Raw genomic sequence first — 19,118 nt, 5'->3', positions numbered from 1 at the left:
GCGTGAGAGGTTACTACACATGTCTGATTCTACCTCAGCCGACAAGTTACTGAATCAGTCAGGCCTGAATGTTCACACAGGCAGAGAAGCTCTCTGTCTTCACAAAAATGGCTGCTGGTTCAGGAAATTCATGGCTAGTGGGATGTTCAAAAGTCAATTTGTGCATTTTAAACCTTATAGGAGAAAGTCTGTAGTTATTTGGAGAAATAGGGTGCTCTTTTGCAGAGGTAGGGTACCTGTTAGGAAATGTAAGGTGCCCTTTGAGAGATGGAATGTGCCCTTTTGGAGAGGTAACATGCCCTTCGGGATTCAGTAGGCACGAAGGTGTGTAAAAAGTGAATAAACTCACTGGAACTATCAAATGGGACTGTCAAGGGATTTAAGTCTCCTGCCCATTAAGTATTTGAAATATCTGTCTCATTCAAAAGAATAATCCTTGTTATTTCACTCCACCTGTTGTCATAAGATTAAGGGTTATCATTATAGGATTTGTGTTGCATGACTGATTTCACAACCTTTATCAAAGTGGGGTGCCTGTCAGTTCATAGCTTGACTCATACGTACAAGTGTTTATGAAGTCTTTGAAATGGGACTATGAATACAAATAATGTTATTATAAGGGATTAATTATTTGAAGAAGTTAGATGTATTTAACTGGTTTTTATCAATGATTTTTTTAAATTAGTGAATTCATCAATAGCCACTTAAGAACTTTATTTAATCTCAGCATGGGTCCTGAGGTCTGGCAATGATAGTTGGTGAGTTGGCATGGAGACTGTAAGGGAAAAGAGTATGGTTGGTACAATGGGTTGGTATGAATTGGCAATAAGTTGACATAGGAGCTAGGAAGGGCCATGGGGGTTTATGAAGGGCATAGGTTGCAATAGATGGTATGCGGGGGAGCCATGGAGGTTGGTTGGAGAGGCATACGTTGTCATGGAGGATATGAGGGCCATGAGAATGGTGAGTGTCAGTGAAGAGCTTGACATGGAGTGAATAAAGCGCAATGGGATCGGTGGAGGGACATAGGCTGACGTGGAGGGTATGAGGGGCCATTGGCATGAGTTGGCATTAATGGGGCAGGTGAAATGTGTGGTTGGGGGGGTGGGGTTAGGCCGTGCAAGTGATGAGTGTCAGAGGGCTCTTTTTTATTTCATTTGTTTTTTCAAAGTTGGGACTAAATGCTTGTTCACGAAGGTGGGCCTTTCCACCCAGTCCTCCTCCACACCCAGCAGCCTCATGCTGCCTCCGCACTGTTTCTGGGGTTTCCTGCCACGACCCCCATTTCACCCCACCATCGGCCTCAGAACAAAAATCAGAAGTTCCGCGACACTTGTTCCTGAAGAGGCGGGAATTGTCCCAGCTCTGTGTTTCCAACATAGGAGTGAAAATTCAGGCTTCAATCTTGCCTTTGTCAATTGCAGACTCAACAAATCCACTTCCTTCCGACTGGTCTTCCATCCTTTATCCTTCATAAACTTAATCACGCCTAAAAACACTGCTTGGCCATCACTCCTGTCCTTGAATATTGGTATTGTCTTTCAGGCCCACACACCTCAAATTTTAAATGTTTGTATTGGTGTTTAAACTCCTCCATGTCTGTGAAGTAATTTTTCTCTGGAAGTTCCTCCAAAGTATTCAACTCCACCCTGCTCCTAAAATTTTGGCCTTAGGACTCTAGCTTGTGCATCCCCCCCCCCCTCACCATTATTGCTTGTGACCACAGACACTTATGTCCCACACTCAGTTATTCTCGGCCCAAACCCTCTCCTTCACCACCTTATATTCTTCCTTTGGTCCCCCTAAAACCCACCTCTTTGTCATTTTTCCAAATATCTCTTTCATTTGCTCGGCATTCATTTATTTTCCACACGCTTGAGGGCGGCACAGTGGCACAGTGGTTAGCACTGCTGCCTCACAGAACCAGAGACCCGGGTTCAATTCTAGCCTTGGGTCACTGTCTGTGTAGAGAGTCTGCACATTCTCCCCGTATCTGCGTGGGTTTCCTCTGGCTGCTCTGGTTTCCTCCCACACTCCAAAGATGTGCAGGTTAGGTGGATTGGCCATGCTAAATTGCCCCTTAGTGTCCCAAAATACCTGGATTAGGGGATTGGCAGGGTAAATGTGAGGGGTTATGGGGATTGGGTGGGCCTGGGTCAGTGGGACGGTCTATGCAGACTAAATAGGCCAAATGGCCTCCTTCTGATTTGATTTGATTTATTATTGTCACATGTATTAGTACACAGTGAAAAGTATTGTTTCTTGTAATGCTATACAGTCAATGCATAACGTTCATAGACAAGGAAAGGAGAGTTTAAACTTAAAGTTTTAAAGTTTCTTTTATTAGTAGGCTTACATTAACACGGTAATGAAGTTACTGTGAAATTTCCCTAGTCGCCACAATCTGGCGCCTGTTTGAGTCAATGCGCCTAACCAACACATCTTTCAAACTTTGGGAGGAAACCGCCGCACCCAGCGAAAACCCACGCAGACACGGGGAGAACATGCAAATTTCACACAGACAGTGACCCAAGCCAGGAATCGAACCCGGGTCCCTGGCGCTGTGAGGCAGCAGTGCTAACCACTGTGCTGCAGAATGTAGTATTAGTCATAGAAAGATCAATTTAGTGATCTGCAATGTAGGGATTCTATGATTCAACGTTTTCTCATGCTACATGCACTTTACAAATACACATTGTTATATAGTGGGTACATACCTGCACTACACTGCCATATTTGATCACCTCTCCATGTACTTTTCTATTTTCCGTTTCATTCTGCTTCTGTTCCAGCTCAGCTGCATGCTGTGAAAAGAAACGGTGAAAGTATAGTTAACGCAATGTCTTTTATTTACCAATAATTAAAATGATCAGAAATTTATAATGATCTGTGGTGAAATAAATAATGCGAAGCTTCCACCAGCAACCTGCATTCGAAATCATTTTCTCCTCGTACATTTTCCAACCAGACAACAGCCAAAGACTCAACAGCACTGCAAAACCACTTAGAGAACAATGGCCTTCAACATGAGAATGCTCAGACACATTGTCATTAGGGCAAGAGTCTGTTTATGCTAAAAGTGTGTGTGTTATGCTTGAAGTTGTTACATTTCCATTACCATTGACATGCTCATACAGCAAGAGAGCAAAAATTAACCAGCTCTGCAATTTAAACTTATCTGCCTTAGTCAGCTGTGTGTCGCATTGACAGAGGCCAGGAGCAGATTATATACCCTCTCTACTGAAAATGGCTCCATTGTCCAGGAGGATTCAAGGCTACGCAAGAAATAATACTGGCAACAAAACCTATAGTGCAAAACAGATTGATAGTGACTTCCTTCTGGATTTACAAGGATCTGGTGAACCACCAGTTTATGTTTGTATCCAGCTAGTTTGCTGGCCTCAACGCAACTGCATTTAATCACTAAACAGGTTTCAATCTTGGGAAGGGATTCAATGTTCTGAGCTTCGGGAAAGAGATGCTCAATTTTAGAAATGCCGAATTTATCCAAGATGTCAAATTTATTATAGATCTGATGGATAATTCATGTTCCAACAATCTATTTTGAGGGAATCTGTTCAAAAGCACAGTGGCACAGTGGTTAGCACCGCTGCCTCACAGCGCCAGGGATCCAGGATCAATTCTCGGCTTGCGGCAATGTCTGTGCGGGACATTGATATGTGTCAATGTCAATTCTCCCCGTGTCTGCATGGGTTTCCTCTGGGTGCTCCAGTTTCCTCCCACAGTCCAAAGATGTGTAGGTTAGGTGGATTTGGCCATGATAAATTGTCCCTTAGTGTCAGGGGGACTAGCCGGGTAAATGCATGGGGTTATGAGGATAAGGCCTGGGTGGGATTGTGGTCAGTGCAAACTCGATGGGCCGAATGACCCCCTTCTGCACTGCAGGGATTCTATGATTCTTTGCAAAGATTCTTTATTCTGTGTGGTTAAACAGTACCACGTGAGTAGCTTTCTGCAGATTGTTTTATTTGAACTTAATACTGAAGAGAATTTTGATTTGATTTATTATTGTCACATGTATTAGTATACAGTGAAAAATATTGTTTCTTGCATGCTATACAAAGCATACCATTTTCAGTAGAGAGGGTATATAATCATAGAGAAGGAAACGAGAGAGTGCAGAATGTAGTGTTACAGTCATAGCTAGGGTGTAGAGAAAGATCAACTTAATGCAAGGTAAGTCCATTCAAAAGTCTGACAGCAGCAGGGAAGAAGCTGTTCTTGAGTCGGTTGGTATGTGACCTCAGACTTTTGTATCTTTTTCCTGAAGGAAGAAGATGAAAGAGAGAATGTCCGGGGTGCGTGGGGTCCTGAATTATGCTGGCTGCTTTGCCGAGGCAGGGGAAGTGTAGACAGAGTCAATCGATGGGAGACTGGCTTGCGTGATGGATTGGCCTATATTCACGACCTTTTGTAGTACCTTGTGGTCTTGGGCAGATCAGGAGCCATACCAAGCTGTGATACAACCAGAAAGAATGCTTTCTATGGTGCATCTGTAAAAGTTGGTGAGAGTCCTATCTGACATGCCAAATTTCCTTAGTCTTCTGAGAAAGTAGAGGCATTGGTGGGCTTTCTTAACTATGGTGTCGGCATGGGTAGACCAGGACAGGTTGTTGGTGATCTGGATACCTAAAAACTTGAAGCTCTTGACCCTTTCTACTTCGTCCCCATTGATGTTGACAGGGGCATGTTCTCCTTTATTGTCGATGACAATCTCTTGAAAATGAGTTTCGTGGAAATAATGGTGTTGAAGGCTGAACTGTAGTCAATAAATAGGAGTCTGACATAGGTATCCTTGTTATCTAGGTGTTCCAGGGTTGAGTGCAAGGCCAGGAAAATGGCGTCTGCTGTGGACCTGTTGCGGCGGTAGGCAAACTGTAGTGGATCCAGGTAGTCCGGTAGGCTGGAATTGATTCGTGCCATGACTAACCTTTCGAAGCACTTCATAATGTTGGATGTCAGAGCCACTGGCCGATAGTCATTAAGGCACGCTGCTTGATTTTTCTTAGGTACCGGGATGATGGTCATCTTCTTGAAGCAGATAGGGACCTCAGATTGTTGTAAAGAGAGGTTGAAGATGTCTGTGAATACCTCCGCCAGCTGATCCGCGCAGGATTTGACACAATCAGAGAATAACCAGAGGTGTCCTTCAGCTATGGAATGGTTAAAGAGGGGGATCTTCGCAAGTTATTGGCGTTGCTTAGAATCATAGAATCCCTCATGTAGAAGGAGGTTATTCGGCCCATCGAGTGTGCATCGACAACTATCCCACCCAGGTCCTGCCCCCTAACCCATGTATTTAGCCTGCTAGTCCCTCTCCTGACACTAAGGGGCAATTTAGCATGGCCGATCAACATAATCTGCGTATCTTTGGAATGTGGGAGGAAACCCACGCAGACACGGGGAGAACGTGCAAACTGCACTCAGATAGTCAGCCAAGGCTGGAATTGAACTCGGGTCCCACTTAACAACCATGTTCAAAAATAGCAATGTAATTTGTGTCACAAGTTACAAGGTAGCACAGTGGTTAGCACTGCTGCTTCACAGCTCCAGAAACCTGGATTCGATTCCCGGCTTGGGTTGCTGTCTGTGTGGAGTTTGCACATTCTCCTCGTGTCTGCGTGGGTTTCCTCCGGGTGCTCCGGTTTCCTCCCACAGTCCAAAGATGTGCGGGTTAGGTTGATTGGCCATGCTAAAAAATGCCCCTTAGTGTCCTGAGATGCGTAGGTTAGAGGGATTAACAGGGAAATTTGTAGGGATATAGGGTACGGCCTGGGTGGGATTGTGATCGGTGCAGACTCGATGGGCCAAATGGCCTCTTTCTGCACTGTAGGGTTTCTATGTCTATGTCAAAAACATGACAGTACTGTAAAGAATTCACGAGTAACTCTTATATACCATATTCATGGCAAAAATCACCCAAAACTCCAGCAGCAATAACTTGGTGGAAATGATCATCCCCACTTTGATGGAAGGTTCCAAAGACAGGAGAACAAAAGAGATAAGGGGAAAGTAAACTCTACTTGACAAATATTACAAAAGCAACAACAACCTCCTTTAACAAAACTGAGCCTACTGCCCAGGTGAAAGATCTCAATTAGTTCATGATATTTTTGGAAACTAAAATCAAAACTATTCCAAAACTATAACCAGAGACTGGCAAATTCATAGAATTATAGAATCCCTACAGTGCAGAAAGAGGCCATTCAGCCCATCGCGCCTGCACTGACAACAATCCCACTCAGGCCCTCTCCCCATAATGTGGAGATGCCGGCGTTGGACTGGGGTAAGCACAGTAAGTAGTCTCACAACACCAGGTTAAAGTCCAACAGGTTTATTTGGTAGCATGAGCTTTCGGAGCATTGTCACTTCATCAGGTGAGTCACCTGATGAAGGGACAACGCTCCGAAAGCTCGTGCTACCAAATAAACCTGTTGGACTTTAACCTGGTGTTGTGAGACTACTTACTGTGCCTCTCCCCATACCACACCTATTTACTCTGCTAGTCACCCTGACACTAAGGGACAATTTACCATGGCCAATCAATCTAACCCGCACATCTCTGAAGTGTGGGAGGATATCAGACTGCCCAGAGGAAACCCACACAGACATGGGGAGAACGTGCAAATCCCGCACAGACATTCACCCAAGGCTGCAATTTAACCTGGCTCCCTGGCACTGTGAGGCAGCAGTGCCAACCACTGTCCCACCAAGCAAATTCCATTCATTTACATGAAACCACTTCACCACTGATCTCATGGTGTTTGTAGCAAAAAACAGGAAAATTGTCACTGATACGTCTGCCTCAGTCCTAACAGTCACAGGGATATGGCAGGAAATGGAGACCATATGTATCCAATTTCTGCATTTGTAGGTCACCTGCTTTCCTTGAATAAAAATTTTTACTGCACTATAAAATATCATTTCACATAGTCAACAGTTTTCCTACCTATGGATGCCAAATCACAGCCAATATATTTCCGCTCCAGATCAATTAAAAGCTGTACTTAGCCTATTGCAAACATGATGGCCTGTGTGCATCACCACAGGGGATGGACTATTGTATGTTAAGTATATCTAAAAATAAATTATTACAGTGGAATGACTATTATGAGCCATAAGCTACTCCTGCAATCTCATGGACACTGGCAAATGATCAAGGCTACATTTTTCCCCACCCCGATTGCCCGTGAGAAAGTGATGGTGAGTCGCTTCCTAGAATGGCTACAATCCATGTGGGAGAAGTACATCTGCATTGCTGCTAGGAAGGGAGTTCCAGGCAATTGGTAGCATTTAAATTTACTTAATTAGTAAAGCTGGAATACAAAGCTAGTCTCAGCTTATGATGATCAGGAACCTACCGGGTTGTTGTTAAAAAAACACCTCATTCAGTATCGTCCTTTCGGGAATGAAAGCTGTGGTTTCTATCTGATATAACGTAGGCCAACAGCAATTGGTCACACTCTGAAATGGCCACACCATGGAACAAACTGCTACTCATAAGCTTTAGTCAATAGAGCTCAGGCAGTAAAGATACATATATATTTTTCTTTATTCTTTCATTGGATATAGGTGTCACTGTCTGGGCCAGCATTTGTTGCCCATCCCTAATTGCCCTTGAACTGAGTGGTTTGCTAGGCCATTTCAAAGGGCAGTTAAGAGTCAACCACACTGCTGTGGTTCTGAAGTCACATGGTAGGCTACATTCATCCAGCTGTAAGGATACTTCAGCGGCAAGCAATAAAATAAATCAAAGAAAAGGTTTCCTAAAGAAACTTCATTGCACAACACTCAAGCCACACTCTGAGCCATACAAGTTCCCCACAATCCCCACCTGCTTTCTATTTATACCAGTTCAATTGGTCAACTGACTGTCACATCATTTTGCCATTGGTTACATTGTATACCTCAGCTGGTCAGCTGACTCTCACAGCATTTTACCATTGGTTACACTATAACAGATTCCAATATTATCATTGGTTACATTATAACAGGCCAGGCTGGGTAAGGACAGCAGATTTCCTTCCTTAAAGGACATGAGTGAACCAGATGGGTTTTTACAATAATTGCCAATGGTTTCATGGTCATCATTAGATTTCTAATTCCAAATGTTGTATTGAATTCAAATTTCACCATCTGCTGTGGTGGGATTCAAACCTGGGTCCCCAGAGCATTCCCCTGGGTCTCTGGATTGCTAGTCCAACGACATTACCACTATGCCGCTGTCTCACCAAAAAATCTTATCTGAATGTCAAACTTTACATCCTTTTGTACCATTTATACCTGTGTTTCCTTTCCCATTATAAATCCTAATGTTTGCATTTATAACTTGTCACACTGTTATTACACCATCCTGCCATTGGCAGTGTTGTAGGACCTCAGTTTTCCAACTCAAGTTCCTCAGCCCGTTCTCGAGAGAAATTCATAAAGTTGCAATTTCATTATAAATAATATAAAAGCTTTATATAAAAGTGAGGACAGAGTTTATAACTTCAAGATGGGAATTAAATTGTTCCTTTGCCCAAATTCCCCCACAAAAAATCCCATTCATTTGTAGATCATATTTGATCTCAACTCCTGCATGCAATACAATAGGAGATGAACTATTATTTCTTCAAATATGTCTAAAAATAAGTTACTAAAGTGGAACAACTATTATGGATCATGAGGTGGCCCCTGCAAACCAATGGGCACCGACAGGTGATCGAGACTACCCACATTTCTACCTATATGGTGCAAAAATATGAACAGCATAGGACTGAAGACAAGAACAATGCTCGAAAAATATTCTTTTATTTCCTAAGAAAATAAGATTAAATGTAGTGAAAAAAAAATGTTATCCTGCACAAGACTTTACTCCTGTGAAAATTCTATCAGATAATGAGGACAGTAGAAAATAGGATTCCAAATCATATAAATTCCACTGTGCATTGACCCTGGCCTGTTCAAATTATGTTTCTTAATTAAAAGTATCCAAAAGCTTCTGAAAATTCTAATTGTTAGGGTGGTGGATAATTAAGATTCCACTATATAAAGGCACAGTAATTAAGAGTCTAGTTAAATCATATTGATATCATTTGACATAGGTCCAAAAAAAAATCTGGACTGAAACGTAGAACAAGAATTTAAAACACAAAACATACAACATTCATGGTAGACAAGAGAATTACGAATAATATGCAGGCAGTCCTTGGATTTACAACACAGCTGGTTCTGGAGAACCTTGTTGTAAGTCGAAATGTGGAGATGCCGGCGTTGGACTGGGGTAAACACAGTAAGAAGTTTAACAACACCAGGTTAAAGTCCAACAGGTTTATTTGGTAGCAAAAGCCACACAAGCTTTCGGAGCTCTTAGCCCCTTCTTCAGGTGAGTGGGAATTCTGTTCACAAACAGAGCTTATAAAGACACAGACTCAATTTACATGAATAATGGTTGGAATGCGAATACTTACAACTAATCAAGTCTTTAAGAAACGAAACAATGTGAGTGGAGAGAGCATCAAGACAGGCTAAAAAGATGTGTATTGTCTTCACAGTAGTCTTGTCTGGAGACAATACACATCTTTTTAGCCTGTCTTGATGCTCTCTCCACTCACATTGTTTCATTTCTTAAAGACTTGATTAGTTGTAAGTATTCGCATTCCAACCATTATTCATGTAAATTGAGTCTGTGTCTTTATAAGCTCTGTTTGTGAACAGAATTCCCACTCACCTGAAGAAGGGGCTAAGAGCTCCGAAAGCTTGTGTGGCTTTTGCTACCAAATAAACCTGTTGGACTTTAACCTGGTGTTGTTAAACTTCTTACTGTAAGTCGAAATGTCATAAGTTGGAACCGATTTTCCCATAGATACAATGTTAACTGAAAAGACTGAAGCTGAGGGGAGACCTGATAGTGGTCGACAAAATTATGAGAGGCATAGACAGAGTGGATAGTCAGAGGCCTTTTCCAAGGGTGGAAGTGTCAGTTACAAGGGGGCACAGGTTCAAGGTGAGAGGGGGAAAGTTTAAGGGAGATGTGTGGGGAAAGTTTTTCCACGCAGAGAGTGGTGGGTGCCTGGAACGCACTGCCAGAGGAGGTGGTGGAAGCAGGCACATTAGCAACGTTTAAGAAACCTCTGGATGGGTAGATGAATAGGGAGGGAACAGAGGGATACGGACTGAGTAAGGGCAGAAGGTTTTGTTTTTAGTTTAGTTAGGGCATCATGATCGGCACAGGCTTGGAGGGCTTGTATGTTTCTTTGTTCTTAACAATGGGTGATTGGTTCATGAATACATGTTAATGTCCAGTCCTTAAGGTGTGTTTGCTTGGGGGGCCAAGTGGTCTCTGAAACTATTTCTAAACAGACAAGTCACCGTAGAAGATTAAACCACATTGACATGCCAGGGCGGCACAGTAGCACAGTAGTTAGCACTGCTGCTTCACAGCTCCAGGGACCTGGGTTCGATTCCCGGCTTGGGTCACTGTCTGTGTGGAGTTTGCACATTCTCCTCGTGTCTGCGTGGGTTTCCTCCGGGTGCTCCGGTTTCCTCCCACAGTCCAAAGATGTGCGGGTTAGGTTGATTGGCCATGCTAAAATTGCCCTTAGTGTCCTGAGATGCGTAGTTTAGGGGGATTAGTGGGTAAATATGTAGGGATATGGGGGTAGGGCCTGGGTGGGATTGTGGTCGGTGCAGACTCGATGGGCCAAATGGCCTCTTTCGGTGCTGTAGGGTTTCTATGAGACTTTCTATGATGACCCTATCACAGTGCTGGAATATTTACTGTGCTCTCGGTCTACATGCCTGACAAAACTAAGACAGATAACACTGCCTCTCCCACACCAGTGCTCTCTGTCCATCTATCAACTTGTCCATCTCTGACTTTTTTTTATCCGATCATGGGATGTGGGTGTTGCTGGCTAAGACAGCATTTATTGCTCGTCCCTGAGGACATTTCAGAGTCAACCACATTGCTGTGGATCTGGAGTCACATGTAGGCAGATCAGGTATGGACAACAGATTTCCTTCCCTAAAGTACATTCGCGAACCAGATGGGTTTTAGCAACAATCGACAATGGCCACCATTATACTTTTAATTCCAGATTTTTATTGAATTCAAATTTCACCATCTGCCATGGTGGGATTCGAACCAGGGTCTCCAGAGAATTACCCTGGGTCTCTACATTACTAGTCCAGCGATAATACCATTACACCACCCCCTCCCCTACAATGCCTTACCTTGATACTGTAAAACCACACATTTACCAGAAAATTGCAAGGTGGTTTCTCTACTTCCACAGGCTCATTCAGGGTCAGCAACCCCAAAAAAGGTGGGCAACATAGAGCACCATAAGTTGAAAGCGGCATTGTAAAACCGAAACAGAGTGCACATTTCTAAATGTTGTAAGTGATGTTCATTGTAACTCAAACATTGTAAAGTCAAGGACTATCTGTAAATCCCACAGATCTTGACACGTTTTAATGAGTTTCTTAATTAGAAATACCAAAAGCATCATGAGGCCTCTGTAAATTCAGGATGAATTAATGGGCGGGCGGCACGGTGGTGCAGTGGTTAGCATTGCTGCCTCACAGTGCCAGTGACTCAAGTTCAATTCTGACCTCGGGTCACAGTGTGGAGTTTGCACATTCTCCCTGTGTCTTCATGGGATTTGTGAGGTAAATAGGAAGAGTTACGGGAATAGAGCCTGGATGGGATTGTGGTCGGTGCAGACTCGATGGGCCAAATGGCCTTCTTCTGCACAGTAGGGATTCTATGATAATCCATTTTGCGTCGAATTTTCACATTGCAGGATTCAAAATGGATAACAGTAACTTAGTGTAACTCGGCGTTGAGAATACAATGAAGGTGCGGAGGGATGTCGCTTTAAAGTTTGACTCAACTCACACTTGCTCTTCCCTTCATTGTTGTGACTACTCTCCTCAGAAACTTCTTCTTCAGAAACAGGGATAGAGTAAAAACTGCAGTACTACAGAAAGTTTTAGATTCAGTTACTAGCAGCAAGGTAGCTTCAGCATTAACATTAACCACGCCAAGAGGAAGACCAAAAGATTGCACAGAGATCCAGGCATTCTCATTGCTCGCATGCTCAACTTGAAGAACATCCATTCAACTCTCTTGGGAAGGATAACAAATGATGCTGGTGAGGGATTATAAATCCACCCCTGGGGAATAATTAAGCAAATACCAACTGCAGACAAGGAAGCAACCTTTCACAAAATCCAGAAATAAGTGGTGGATTAAAAATTGGAGCTACTGGTTAGATGTGATCCTGGAGTGCTCTCTCTCTGAGCTGCAGCTGTTTACTGATCTTACCTACATTCCTTTTAAAATTAAGCTCGAAAAGAGAAGTCTGTGAATGCTGGCATAGATAACCATGCACAGTGAAGAACAATCAAATCCAATTTTTGATTTCAATCTCCTTAATGGATGCAGTGAAGAACAGTTTTTGACTCCGTTAATGACACTGGAATTTTCTTAGAAATCTTAGAAACCCTGCAGCACAGAGAGAGGCCATTCGGCCCATCGAGTCTGCACTGACCACAATCCCACCCAGGCCCTATTCCCATATCCCTACATATTTACCCATTAATCCCTCTAACCTATGCATCCCAGGACACTAAGGGCAATTTTAGTATGGCCAATCAACCTATCCCGCACATCTTTGGACTGTGGGAGGAAACTGGAGCACCCAGAGGAAACCCACGCAGAAACGAAGAGAATGTGCAAACTCCACACAGACAGTGACCCAAGCCGGGAATCGAACCCAGGTCCCTGGAGCTGTGAAGCAGCAGTGCTAACCACTATGCTACCGTACCGTCCCGTCTTTTAGATTGAATGCTGGGATAAAGTTGGCATCAGCTTCAATGCTGCATGCCCACCAGAACAAGAAAGGAAGCAATATAATGCAGTCATTTGGCAAGCCTGAAGCTAGGCCACATGTTATTGAAGCTACACTGCTGACAGAAATGGTGAATGGGGAGAGTGTAAGATTGTTAATCTAAATTTACCTACATTCCTGAATCAGTTGTGCACTACACAAAACTGTTTTCCATTATAAATCACTGCCTGACTGCAGTGTGGATTAATAAATCCTGAATTTTTGAAGGCCCGATTATGCTTTTGGATATTTCTAATTAAGAAGCAAAATTTGAACAGGGTTGAAATCTATGTACAGTGGGATTTGTAGTATTCATAATTCTATTATCTCCCATCCTGACTGTCTGCTTGACTGGATGACCAAGAATTTGTTCAGACTGAACACTGGGAAGACTAAAGCCACTGTGAATTCTGATTCTGAGTATGCCTGGTACTCTCTGTGCAATCTCTTGGCACATCTCAGGTGGGTGAGGAAGGAGCAGCGCTCTGAAAGCTCGTGTTTCCAAATAAACCTGTTGGACTTTAACCTGGTGGTGTGAGACTTCTTACTGAAGAAGTGAGACTGAGGAAAGCGAGTGTGAGTCAAGTTGAATTTTAAAGTGACATCCCTCCGCACCTTCATTGTATTTTCAACGCCAAGTTACACTAATTTACTGTTATCCATTTTGGATTCTGCAAAGTGGAAGCCTGACTGTGAACTGATGGTTGGAGAAAATGGAGTGTTGAAGGAGGGAGACTGTAATGACTTCAATCAGACCATTGAAGTAGGCCTATTGGAATATGAACTCCCTGATTAAGGAGTCAATTGATGGGACAATCAGGGAGTCTTTTCCTTGTATTTAACTGGGAGTGTCAGTTCCTCTGGCACTCCTGAAGGTAGACTGCTGACTGATAGCATTCAGTATACTGCTGTTGGAATTGTAAATAAAGGGATTTTGGTGAAGAAACTTCTGCCTCCGAAGTATTAGTACAGAGAAAAATGGCCATTCTTTTGAAAGCTGTAAGAACTGGCCCAAAGGATAGATATGAGTTCATGCTGTTGCTAGTTATGGAGTGCAAAGGGGAAAGCAGTGGTTTGCAATAGGAACGAGGGAGGGTGAACAGAGCAGTGATGGATGTGATGAATGATGAGAATTGTGATAGTAAGGGAAAGGGAAGAAACTGTAAAGACTATGGGAATCAGACAACAGCATTAGGAGGAATTGGGAGCAGTAGAACGAACACCATTGCTTTTGCTCAGGAAGAGCAGGAATTTCATTCTCCCACATGGGTGCTCTCTGTCAATGCAATTTTCTGGTGAGATCTCCAGCAACAAGAGGCAATCTACTGTCACTAAGGAAGGAAACTGCATTGGTACTGCAATGGACCATCATTGTAACATTTAAACAAAAAACACCAAGTGGCCTGAGGAGAGGGAAAGATGTCCACATATTTTCATTATGCAGCAAATATCATATTTCAAACATAAATAACAGAGCATTTACACAGTTACCAACCAGATAGTGCCTTGAAGATTCAGGTCATCAAACAACGGCCAAATCTGATGATACACTGTGCCAAGGTTACGAAAAGTGTACTGTCTCAATGCATGTTCACTGAGGTTTTGAAAAGGAGGTTTCACATTTGGCAATCAAAATGATCATTAAGATTTCTTTTTCAGCAGAGAACAGAACAGCACAGGAGTGAGGCAGTCAGAGTGAGCTGCTCCTACTCGCTTTGGGCATTGGGGGAACACCATCTCCTCCCAATTGTGTCCCTTATGAGATATGGTCTAGATTTTCAACTACAAAACTGTCCATTTTCCAACAGTGACGTGACAATAAACAAACTGAAATGAGAACAGGAGATGTTGTGCTAAAAATTCATCACAAAAGACATGGTCACTCCTTTCCTCTGGAAATCCTGACAGTCAGTGAGGACGCCTGTCTTGAACATGTTCCCCTCGCAGGTGAATGGCAACTGGTGGACTTGGCTGACCAAATACTTGCTATTTTGTGGCACAGTGGTTAGCACTGCTGCCTCACAGCGCCAGGGACCTGGGTTTGATTCCCGACTTGGGTGACTGCCTGTGCGGAGTCTGCACGTTCTCCCCGTGTCTGCGTGGGTTTCCTTTGGGTGCTCCGGTTTCCTCCCACAGTCCAAAAGACTGGTTAGGTGCATTGGCTAGGCTAAATTCTCCCTCAGTGTACCCGAACAGACGCCAGAGTGTGGCGACTTGGGGATTTTCGCAGTAACTTCATTGCAGTGTTAATGTAAGCCTACCTGTGACACTAATAAATAAATACACAGGCCAAGAAGACCTCACTGCCAAGATGGAGGTCTGAAGGCAAGTATGATGCCCCAGAGGTGGAAGAGCATAGTGCAGGCTACAACTTAAGCAAATGCTTTAAAGCCACAGATCTTTGATATATAAAGAAGCTGTACTTTTTTAAAGTTGTTTATTTCCTAGGCATTAAATTGTACTTCCGCAATTAGGGTGAGTACTTAGACATGTATACAGAAGGAGGAAAGAAGGATGGAAAGATAGAAGGAAGAAAGGGAGGGAGGAGAGCGGGGGGGAGAAAGGCGAGAAGGAAGGGGAAAGACATCTCAAACTGCCTTACAGGCAATGAAGTGCAGTCACTGCTGTAAAGTAGGAAATTTGGCAGCCAATTTGCACACTGACAGCAAATTCCCACTCCCCGCAGTGTGACAATGACAGAAAGATCTGTATTTTGTGATGTTGATTGAGGGATGATGTTTTGCCAGGACATTAGGGATAACTCTCCTGCTCCATCAACTGAGCTATGGCTGATACGACTCCCCAGATAGGAGGTGCTATTGAACACACTCATACAGTATTAAAGGCCCCATAGGATAATCACCTTAATTTCACTGATGCAAAGGAGTATCATTTGAGCATAAACACAAGTATACGAATTAGGAGCAGGAGAGGCCACTCAGCCCCTTGAGCCTGCTCTGCCATTCAATAAGATCATAACTTATCAGATTGTAATTTTAAACCCACATTCCAGCCTCTACCCACACCCCTCCCCCCTGCCGATAATAATCAAGGATGTATCTAACGCTGCCTTAAAAATATTCAGAGTCCCTCCTTCCGCTGTCTTTTGAGGAAGAGAGTTCCAGACACTTGTCGCTCTAAGAGAAAAAAAAATCTCCTCATCTCTGAAATGAGCAATCACTTACTTTTAAACAGTGATTCCTAGTTCTAGATTCTCTGACAAGAGGAAACATCCTCTCCACCTCCACCCTGTCAATACCCCTCAAGAGCGTAAAGGTTTCAATCAAGTCACATCTTACTCTTCTAAACTCCAGTGGACACAAACCTAACTTGTCCAACCTTTCCTCATAAGACAACCATTCCTGGTATCAGTCTAGTAAACCTTCTCTCAACTGCTTCTAATACACTTACATTCTTTCTTCTATAAGGAGACCAGTACTATATACAATACTCCAATGGTCTCACCAATACCCTGTACAACTGAAGCATAACCTCCTCACATTTGCAATCAATTCCCCTCGCAATAAACAAAAACATTCTATCAGCTTTGCTAATGACTTGCTGTACCTGCATACCAGGCTTTTGTGATTCATGGACACCAGATCCCTCTGCATCTTAGGGCTTTGCAATATCTCACCATTTTGACAATAAGCTTCTTTTTTATTCTTCCTGCCAAAATGGACAATTTCACATTGCCCATATTATACTCCATTTGTCACAGATTGGCCCACTCACTTAACCCACCCTTTGTAGCCTCCTTACTACCTCTTCACAATTATTTTCCCACCTATCTTTGTGTCATCAGCAAATTTAGGAACCACACCTTCAGTCCCTTCATCCAAGGGGCGGCAGTGGCGAGCACTGCTGCCTCACAACGCCCAGGGTTCAGCCCGGCCTCGGATGACTGTCTGTGTGGCAGTTGCACATTTTCCCCGTGTCTTCATGGGTTTCCTCCAGGTGCTCCAGATTCCTCCCACAGTCCAAAGGTGTGTGGGTTAGGTTAATTGGCCATTGACCCTTAGTGCCAGGGAGAGTAGCAGGGTAAATAAGTGGAGTTATGGGGATAGGGACTGGATGGGATTGTGGTCGATGCAGACTCGATAGGCCAAATGGCCTCCTTCTGCACTCTAGGGATTCTATGAAGTCATTTATACCAATTGTAAAAAGTTGAGGCCCCAGCACTGATCCTGTGGTAAACCACTTGTCACATCCTGCCAACCAGAAAAATGCCAATTTTGCCAACTCTCTGTTTCCTGTTGGCTAATCAATCTTCTATCCATAATAAAATGTTACCCCTATACCATGAGCTTTTATTTTATTTCAAGCAATGTGCAGTTGGTGTGTAATGCAAATCAGCTAATTTTACATGTGAATGCTAATGACTCTCAAGAAGCTGTCATGTTTCTGTTATATTGAGGTAAAGCACAATGTTCGCATTGTCTAACCAGAGCAATATTGCTGTTTAGTTTCTTGCAGACCTGACATACACCTCGCAATACTGACATATATGCCGGAATATTACCGCCTCGCCCACCCGAGGCTCATAAGATCCTGCTCGAGGCCAACGGAGAAAGCCATTCTGCAAGCCTTGCCCGTCCCGATTTCGGGGCAGGCATGCCGGTAAAATTTCAGCAATAATCTACTGCTGCATCTAAACTCAGTACCAAAGGCCTTTGGAAGCACTATAAGCACTCAGTCAGTATTCTAAAGACCCATGTCGATGGGTTCAGAGAGCTCTGTAATAATAATTGTAAGGGTTTTAAGACTATGGTTTGCATGATGCACAATTACACAAAAGAGAAATACAGTCCTTCTATCTGCAAAGAAGACAATGAAAAAAAGCAGAATATCTCCATCTCCAAAGGTCACTCGTGCAAGAAACAAGGTGGCTTGAGAAGCCATTGCCAGCATGTTGAGTGGTTAAGCGCCAAATCACCAATTGGTTCCAGCCATTGCCTTCTGCAATTATCCACTGAAAATTCCTTTTGCAAATGTCCACAACTAACTATAATTCAGAAGAGCAACATCTGTAAAACCTGCTTACTCATTAATCCAATCCGTTAACTCCAACACAGCCTTCCTCAACTGTCAGGATGTTGTGAAGTGTGTAGATGGGTCTTTTCAACCATAGCCTTTGAGGACTGAAGTGATTGATACACATCCTCGTGAGGCTGGAATGACCACTTTCTAGCTGCATCTCACCTGCACTTTCAGCGTCATGTGGGCATGGCTCCCTTTTGAGATGGCATCAGATGGCACAACAAGTACGAAACCCCTGAGGTAATGGGATCAGAGGTGAGCTGGCAAGGTGGATACAAAACTGGCTCGGTCAAAGAAGACAGAGGGGGATATTTTACCATTTTGAGTCTAAGTGCCGAATCAGGGCGTCAAATAGATCCGCGCCTGGAATCCTCTTTCCAGTGCGCCCATACGCGTTTTGCCGGCTCCGGCCCGATTCGTGCTGTGGGCGGGGCTTAGCGCTGGCGGACCGATCGGAGCTCTGAACTGCCATGCGCAGTTCGAAAAAAATCTGACAGAGCGCCCCCGGGCGCGAAAGAAAGAAAAAGCAGAAAGCGGAGAGAGCGGCTCTCTGACGACCATCCTCTGGGAGGGGGGTGGGAGGGGAGGGGGGGAGGGTGTGTGACCGATCATCCCCTGGGGGGGGGGGGGTGGAGGAGAGGGGGTGTGACGTATCATCCTCTGGTCGGGGGGGTTCCGCTGCCAGTCTGCGGCCGATCCCTCCCGCCGGAGTGGACGTGCGGCCATGCCATCCCACAAAACTTTCACGATGAAGTGATTCCTTGCTAAGAAGATGAAGCAGAACCGGCCGATTCCACAGTGGATCCACATGAAAACCGGCTACAAGATCAGTACAAGTCCAAGAGGAGACACTGGAGAAGGACCAAGCTGGGCCTGTAAAGGGATACACCATCACTGGTACACTAGCAGCCACAGGTTACTCTTCCCTGCAGGGGCAAGAGAGTGGGAGAGATGGCTGTGGCTGGTAGTGTACCTTTACAGGCCCAGCTTGGAGGAGGTCACACCCCTCTCCTCCCACCCTCCCCCCCAGGAGATGAGACGTCACACCCCCTCTCCGCCTCCCACCCCCCCCAGCACCACCACCTCCCCGCCCCCCAGAGGATGAGACGTCACACCCCCTCTCCTCCTCCCACCGCTTTCCCTCCCCACGACCAGAGGAGGAGCTCGGTCAGAGAGCCG

At 44.2% G+C, this 19,118-nt stretch overlaps 1 protein-coding gene across 1 annotated transcript in view; it reads right to left on the bottom strand.

Annotated features, from left to right (window-relative positions):
* Nucleotides 1-19,118, bottom strand: part of itpr3 (inositol 1,4,5-trisphosphate receptor, type 3) — a 301,852-nt gene that overhangs the window by 194,545 nt on the left and 88,189 nt on the right. Inside the window, exon 4 of the mRNA XM_078242319.1 lies at nucleotides 2,718-2,804. Coding sequence (XP_078098445.1) covers nucleotides 2,718-2,804 — 87 coding nt within the window. The remainder of the gene's footprint in view (nucleotides 1-2,717; nucleotides 2,805-19,118) is intronic.

This window comes from Mustelus asterias, chromosome 25 (assembly GCF_964213995.1).
Source record: "Mustelus asterias chromosome 25, sMusAst1.hap1.1, whole genome shotgun sequence".
Taxonomy (NCBI): Eukaryota; Metazoa; Chordata; class Chondrichthyes; order Carcharhiniformes; family Triakidae; genus Mustelus; species Mustelus asterias.
Note: the sequence above shows the minus strand (reverse complement) of the source record. Positions and strands in the feature narration are given on the sequence as shown.